This window comes from Cystoisospora suis (assembly GCF_002600585.1).
Source record: "Cystoisospora suis strain Wien I chromosome Unknown contig_5106, whole genome shotgun sequence".
Classification (NCBI taxonomy): domain Eukaryota; phylum Apicomplexa; class Conoidasida; order Eucoccidiorida; family Sarcocystidae; genus Cystoisospora; species Cystoisospora suis.
Window position 1 is genome coordinate 587 of NW_027157898.1, and position 7,542 is coordinate 8,128.

General features: G+C 50.8%; 3 protein-coding genes across 3 annotated transcripts in view; 2 read left to right on the top strand and 1 right to left on the bottom strand.

Moving 5' to 3' along the window:
- The first annotated feature begins 8 nt into the window (after positions 1 to 8).
- On the top strand, positions 9 to 1,557 carry CSUI_008861 (uncharacterized protein). The gene is made up of 2 exons (XM_068068983.1): positions 9 to 297; positions 1,104 to 1,557. Exons 1-2 carry the CDS (start codon positions 174 to 176, stop codon positions 1,142 to 1,144), a joined length of 165 nt encoding a protein of 54 aa, XP_067919039.1. The 5' UTR covers positions 9 to 173; the 3' UTR covers positions 1,145 to 1,557.
- CSUI_008862 (uncharacterized protein) lies at positions 724 to 949 on the top strand (the record flags this gene model as incomplete). The annotated part of the gene is made up of 1 exon (XM_068068984.1): positions 724 to 949. A coding segment is annotated over one exon (225 nt), but the record flags the coding sequence as incomplete, so codon positions are not given.
- Positions 1,558 to 2,574: 1,017 nt separating the features above from the next.
- The window catches only part of CSUI_008863 (uncharacterized protein), a 5,523-nt gene continuing 555 nt past the window's right edge, over positions 2,575 to 7,542 (bottom strand). The window contains exon 1 of the mRNA XM_068068985.1: positions 2,575 to 7,542. This exon is cut by the window's right edge and continues 555 nt beyond it. Coding sequence (XP_067919041.1) covers positions 4,865 to 7,183 — 2,319 coding nt within the window. The 5' untranslated portion in view covers positions 7,184 to 7,542 and the 3' untranslated portion in view covers positions 2,575 to 4,864.

Consider the following 7,542-nt stretch of genomic DNA (forward strand, 5'->3'; position numbering starts at 1 on the left):
TGCGCGAGGACATCTACAAAGAATTGAGAGAAGAAGAGGAAATTGTCAGGCACCTCGGCGGACACGTCGTCGTCTCCACATCAAAGAATCGATTCCCGATTCTTTTGCGTCTACCTCGTAGAGCTCTAACTGAAGGAGAGGCCAATCCTCTACTAACAGACTTTAATGCTAGCATGGCAGGAAGAGGGTCGCACGAAACACGAGAAGATCTAGAAGATGTGAAACATCCATCTGCATCATCTTCAGGAACGAAAGCAACAGCACAAAACCCAGAGATTCTTGGAGCAAAACACGCAGGTAACGAAGGTCTTTTTTCCTCTGTTGAACGCGAGGAAAGAAGGTTTATCGGAAAGTTCATTTTGAACAGTGAATATACGTGCATATACGACTCATGCACCCGGAAAGTTGTTTTCTTTCTCTATCTCTGTGTGTGTGTGTGTAGATGTATATAGACATTTGTGTATGCATGCACAGATAGTAGGTTCCCGTCTTCCTCCTGAAAGAGCTGAGGCGGTGACAGCCTTTGCCGTGATGCTGAAGCATTCTTTTCACGCTTCTGCATCGGACTCTTTGGTCTTTTGACACTTCAGCTAAGGCGTCTATGGTACATGTATGCTAGTTCACGAACTAGCATACATGTACCATACCCGTTGTTGACTCGACAGCAGGTGCTGTCTCTCTCCGTATCGCTATGTATGTTGTCGTGTCGGACTTCTTTCGTGACTTTCTCCCGCTCTTTGTTGGTATTTATGTTCGGTGTCTGTGTGTATATACACGTGGCCGGTGATATCCAGCCGCATTTTTGGGGTTTTCTTCTTCCGTGACACACTCGTGCTTTTAATTGGGTCTCGTCGTGCTACAAGTCTTGATAGATTGGCTCATCATACACATCCACCGTTGAATTCACGCATTGCTTCTCTTCGGTGCTTCGCTCTATCGGTGCTGTCAGGAATGCCGAGAACCCCATTTTTGGGTCTTGTTCATCAGATGAGGCACATGCATACATACGCTATGTATGTACAGATATGTGATCGAGCGGGCTCGCCGGCGTGGGGAACTATAACGAATGCATGCGTTTCGAGTGTGGTTTTCCGCGCCCTCAGCATTCTTTGTCTTCCGAGGCAGAAACGATACACCTCTTTGATGGGCGACCCAGTCTTTCACTACGTGACGGTGTTGACAAGCGGTCACGTTTGAACCAAACTGAGGTCGACGGCAAGGGCAGCAAGAGGAGACGGACCAGGTTTTCGAAGCTTGTCAGTCTCAAGCTGAAGAGAGAGAAGATGACACGCCGTTATGACTTGCCGTCTCTATAGGTCGGAATAACTTGCTTTTTGTTTTCCTCGCGCTCCATCTATGTGCCCACGAAGAGGGAAAGAGATATCTAGAATCCTTTATCTCAGGTTGTGTGGACTTTTATAGTGCTCCATTTTCTGTTCACGTCTGTGAGTTTCTTCATTACTTTCCGTCGGAGAGAATATGTTTTCGGTTGACATCGTATCTTTCATATGCCTTCCGTCTCTTCGGCCTAGATCGTCGTTTCAAGGGCGGTGCTTTGGATGCAGTGTGTCTCTTCTCTTGCTTGCTTCATTTAAAAATGAATACCTGAAGTTGGGGTAAGACGACAAGCTTTCCTCTTGAATTCAGTTTTATGCCGCGAGGTGTTTCTGTACTCTATCACTAAGTCGTCACCACGTTAAATACAGGGGTTGCCTCATCAGAAGACAGACCGCGGCCTTTGTTCCACTTTTGGATCTTCTTAGCCCTAAACGTCGTGAACGCGAGAGAGCTGTGTCGCGGATCTCGTCTGCTTTGTTACGTGTGACTAAGCCTCCTGACCGTGCACGATGCGGCTACACGGACGGCTTCGCTTCCTCTACAAATAGTACGAACACCAGTTCAGTGATCACTGGTTGGAGCGATGGCGCGAGCTAGAGAAAACTTTCTTGCAAAAGAAAAACTCCATCGAGTTGCCAACGAAATCGATGTCACAACCAATGCTTGGTGCCTCGAATGACCCAAAGTGTCGCCCCCAGAGCGGGTCGCTACTACGCACAGTTTTCTTTCCCTTTCGACATACCAAGATTGTGTTCGCTATATCCGCCGGTCTCGACATGCCGTCACTCGAAGGCATTCATTCGTTTGGCACGGGGAGAACCGGGCTACACGACCTGCTTGCACAGATGATAGAGATTTCAGCATCATTTGGCCAGTGGTTGTAAGAGAAGACTCGCTGTTTTGTCGGGCAGAGAACATTGCCGGCTGAACGGGAACTCTTCACGTAGTCTGCTTCTTTACCTTGGCTTCTCTCAGCCGTCCGCTACACCGCATGACTGCATAGCACTGTTCGAGCCTACAGGTGAGCGCCGTCGGAGTCTACCTTAAAAGCAACTATCGTCCTGTTTATGTGACTACCCAACAACATAGCAAGTGCTGGAGTGTTTCTTCAACACAGCGCCCCGGGAGACATCTTTCCTATGCTGCTCTATGGTCAGCTAAGGGTGATCTCAAGATGGGTGACGTCCGCCGAAGCCCATTCACGCCTCGCGCATCTCCGTCCCTTCGCACCACAAACCACGGTACTGCACTTTTGTGAAGAAAAGAAACATTGTCGGGAGAGAAGTTCGTTGTGTTCCAGAGTGCACACCGATGAAGCCGCGTACCTTGCATCCGCACGGGCACGCCATCGAGCACACATCGAAAAAATAAAAAATGACCGGGTGTGTAAAGAGAAAGCAAAGACAGTTTCGAGTACGTATGTATACCGTGAAACGGTTCGCGGCCAATACAGTACGGGGCAATGATGTGATTGTGTTATGTGTGATTCGGCTTTAGCCAGCCACACGGGAGACATCGCCGGGGAAAGCACTCAGGTCCAGAGACCATTCTGGGCAGACATATGACAGACCTATGGGAACAATACAGGAAGGCACGTACTACTGCCGTATTGTATGTAGGTGTCAGTCGCCCCAGTTCTTCAATAACCCAACCAGTAAAAAAGCCCCAATGTCGCTCTCCCTCTTGTCTCAGATGGACAGATGAATGTGCAGTCTCAATGAAACGTCGTAACGTCAACACTCGACTCGTAGCAGAGTACGGTCGACCGCAAGATCTCCGGCGACGACCAACATAGTTCGACTGCACATCCGTATGCAGTGCAGTCACACCCCGATCGGGTGGTGAACACAATATAATCACGCAATGGGAACGACACTCGACCCTGCATGCATCGAAACAAGTGCGATCCACCTCCTATTCGCCGTACAAGGAAGAAGGCGCCTGTACCCTCTCAGTACACCATTACCTATCGAAGTCAAGAAGCAAAACATCCCTCTGTTCAAATTAGCGGGCAAGTGGCAGTGGACTGCCCGGGAAGAAAAAAACGTGACTTGCGAAATACCATCGGACGACTAATTTTTCAATGGAGAACCTTGGGTGACTTGAGAGTCAGAAGTGATACGCCCACGGCCGGTTCTCACGACTTAGGCACCTTCAGAACGATGGAAAAAAAAGCATTATGCCTCGACAAGCGGATAGATAACCGATGAACTGGAGTGAACTCATAGCATAACACGATTCTTTTCTTTACGCTGCGTGTTCCCGCTGCGGTCTATCGAAGAGGGCCGTCGATATTCGCTGTGCACACGGCTCCGAAAAATGACTTGTCACAGCAATCGGTACGCACCTCACTGCCCTTCTGCTCGCAACGTATTCTCATCGTACTTTAATAAAAAACAGGGAAGCGGTGAAACTTCCGCGCCCCCCCTTGTTTCTGAGCTGTAGAATCATCATTCATCTTATACCACGGATCGTCTAATGAAATACCCCTGCTATAAATAACTAGCCAAAACAAGGAAGATAAGATGCATGCTGTTGCTGAAAAACAAAAACGAAACCCGAAAAGGAACACAAATGACGAGCCTCTTAGAGCAAGGTCTTACGTAGTATCAGTTCAGAAATCCAATCATCCCGGCAGCCCTGATAGCCGGACAACTGGTGGATGCCTCACCCGACACCCAACGAGACAGCACTGCCTCACAACCCTGGAACACTAGATACATCGCTTGGATGATAAAAATTAATAGTCGTCGACAGGACCGAAGAGTCGGCCGTTACCGGCATTACTATTAATAGCAGGTAAGGACAGCCGTTGTTACCCCTTCACTTTAACAAGAAAAAATAGCAGTCACTCGAGAATCAGACCCAACCTGTCTGTCTCGATCTGTGAATGTCAGTTTGTCTGTCTTGTCAGTGATCACTCGGAAGATGTGCAGTTATCATCTACTAACAATGGGGGAGAGGCTGAAGATCGACTGACAGATGTCTCAGACAACCTGCTCCTTAGATGTCTTCATTCTTGGATGCCCATTCAATACCTTTCTCATGTAATGGAGGGGGAACAAAATACGGATTCACGATACCCCCCCCCTCCCCTCACCTTAGGATAAAACAACTCGCATGCGGGATGACACCATGTACCTTAAAGAAAAAAAAGGCCGGCCCGCCTGAGAGCTCGAAAAAAGGAAAAAAATAAACGGGCATCTCGTGCCACTAAGAGGGACCAAATTAGAATCAGACACCTAGACAAACACCCTCTCGTGGGCTCAACTGAAACGAACCAAGTAGTGGTGCGAGTAAGAAGACATCGCTAATAGTGGAGATAAAAGAAGGTATGGCAGTAGTATTCACTTTCTTCCTTCCACAATATATAAAATAAAGTCCGCCATGACCTTAAGAGGAAGACGGCTTAAAAAAAGGAAAAAAAACGTGTATACATGATGTATACGCGCTTATGTAAAGACAACAGCTATTCTCGTCTCCATGAAGAGAAGCAGTGTTCCACCTCTCTCTCCTTCCCCCCGCTTTACACGTTCTCGCTCCTCTTCAGTTTCCCGAGAGCGCCGTTGGCCGTTGCTACAGCATCGCCGACAAGGACAATCGTCTCGTCGATAAGCTGGTTAATGTACTCTTCTGGATTTTCTCGGGCTCTATCGATGAGCTCCCTCTGTCGCTGGAACCTCCAATTGATGTATGGCATATTTGCTGTAGGCATGACGGTTGTCCCAACCGCGGCGGCCCTCGTCATTAGCATGCACATCTCCACTAGAACTTGCAGCGGCACTGGGCGTATATCCTCATGCTGAATGAGTTGAACCATGCGCATCAAAGCCGAAACCATTTTCACAATATGCTGTACATGCGGGCCAACAAATTCGGGATCACGGGCGGACCTTCTTAACCATTCTGAGCTACTCTTCATCAAGTTACTGAATAGCCGCAAACCTACACCTAGTGAACCTGGTGCCTGTTGCAGAAAAGGATGGACCATGGAAAGAATTCCATCGACAAGTGCGAGTTTTTCTGCGATCTTCTGCCATGAAAAAGACACATCCGGAAGAGGGCCCCCGAACAGCTCTCCTGAACTAACCATCGGATCTAAAGGTTGTTCCCGAAGGGTAGGATAATCAACCGATGTACCCGCCGTTGCTCCTTCACCTTCTGTCTCCTGCGGGATCACTGGTCCCGGTTCGTACTGCCACGGTTCTGTAGGCGACTTAATCAGCTTGTCCACGTCTGCCCAGTCGTCCTCTGTCGGTTCTCGCCTCTCCTGCTCTTGCGTTTGCTTCTCATGGCGGGTGCCGCGGAGTCTCTCCTGTGAACCGCTTTCGGCCAGCACATCGGAACTAGAGGGGCCGGGCTGTGCAACGCGGTCTCGACTCATTTCCAAGGGCATGACGGCTTCGAAAATCACTCTCAGTGATCTGTCAAACGCCTCCGCAGCACCACCCGATGATACTGGTCGGTCAGGGCGGGGGGAGGATGATGTGCCCGGGACGTTACTGGACTCAAGGCCTGGCTTGTCAGTCGTTTCCGCCGGAGCACCCAGTGCCCGCTTTTGTGAGCCTTGTCCAGCGACTGCATGAGAACGAGGCGGGGACGCAGCTGGATCGGCAGCAGACTCCTGGGAGAGCCTAGACCGTTTCAGAGGAGTTGCCGCAGGGCCTGCGCTGTCGGAGAAAGACACAGTCGGAGGGGTGAGGGCCCTGACACGCTTCACAGGGATAGCCGGCTGGTTTGGGGAATGCGAGGGTCTGGGAATAGGTGCCATCACTTTGTAGACATCAGAAGACTGTTGAGGCTCGGGTGAGACGCTTCTGTGAGGGGGGAACGATGGCTTCGCGGGAGCTTCATCCTGAGATTCGCCTTCTGAATCGTCCCCAGGTGACCGGGGGGACGGGGACCTGCTGGACCGGTTCTTCGGAGGAAGAGGCGGAGGGACCACGGGTACTTCAGGAGATCCGGTCTCTGCCAGGTCGCCGGCACCCTCAGGCGGAGGGGAAGAAGACCTGCCACGTCTCCTCGAAAGAGGTGACGAAAATCCCGACGAGGATGAGCCAGAGCGTCCAGCTTCTTGACCATCCAAACGCGTTGCTGAGGGGGAAGGGGACCTGGACCTGCTATAGTGTTTCGGAGGGAGAGGCGGCGGCGAGTCCAAAGAGGATTCGCGACTGGACGAGGTGGAAGAGGATCTGCTGCTAGATTGCTCCTTACGGAGAAGCGGCGAACCAGACGAAGTGGAAGGGTCTCGGGCAGGGTCATTCTTCGCCTCATCGGAATGCGCAGACGGCTGCGGCTGACGCTCAGGTGATGATGAGCGGGAGGCCGAAGACGTGTCACTGTCAGATTCTGCTACCCCGGAGTTCCGGGGAGTTCTGATAGGTGTGGCATTGGCGCCTCGAGGAATATGGGGAACTACCATGTAATCCACTTCTTCGTGGCCGGATTGTGTCCTTGATATTAGGACTGGCTCGGAAATCTCGGGGACGTGCTTCTTTGATTTCCTTGATTTTTTTATCTTGAAGAACTTCATGCACCCAGGAGTCTTTTCGTCGTTGTCCTCGGGGGCCCCAGCAAGACGCCGACTGGAAGCTCCCAAACCACCCGTGTCAGGTTGGGATTTCAATACGCCACAGCGCCACATCATCATCATAGTGCCCAGAGTCACGAATACTAGAAGGGCAGCAACAGCTCTCTTTGATCCGCGATATAGTTGCCGTGAAACGCCACCCCTACTGCGATTCCGCCGCCTTCGCAAGCGCGAAGGCTCGGCAGGGGTCTCTGCATCGTGAACGGGAAGTTCACTGTAAGTTAGCCCTACAGACGCGTTCTCGAGAGCAGCCATGGCGAATACACGATGCTCTCAAAGATTTGTTCTGCGGGTGTATTGCTGCTTTCTTTCTCCTCACTGCCGTCAAAAAGCGGTGTCACGTCTTTACGCCCGCTGCCCACGGTCAGAAAAGAGGTGAATCAGCTCAGGAAAACTGCGACCGTTAACGCTTCTTGCAGATTTGACGGTAAGCCACACATCCGTAGTACGAGCGCAATACAGCAGCGCCGCTTAGTCGACCGGCCATTCCATACAGTGCGGACTACGTCAAACCCAGTCTCTTCCTTCAGTCAAGAGCGTCCAAAGAAGACGAGGCACTGATTTCTAAAACACAGAATCACTTTCAAGCCAAGACACCTCAACTTGCAAATCCC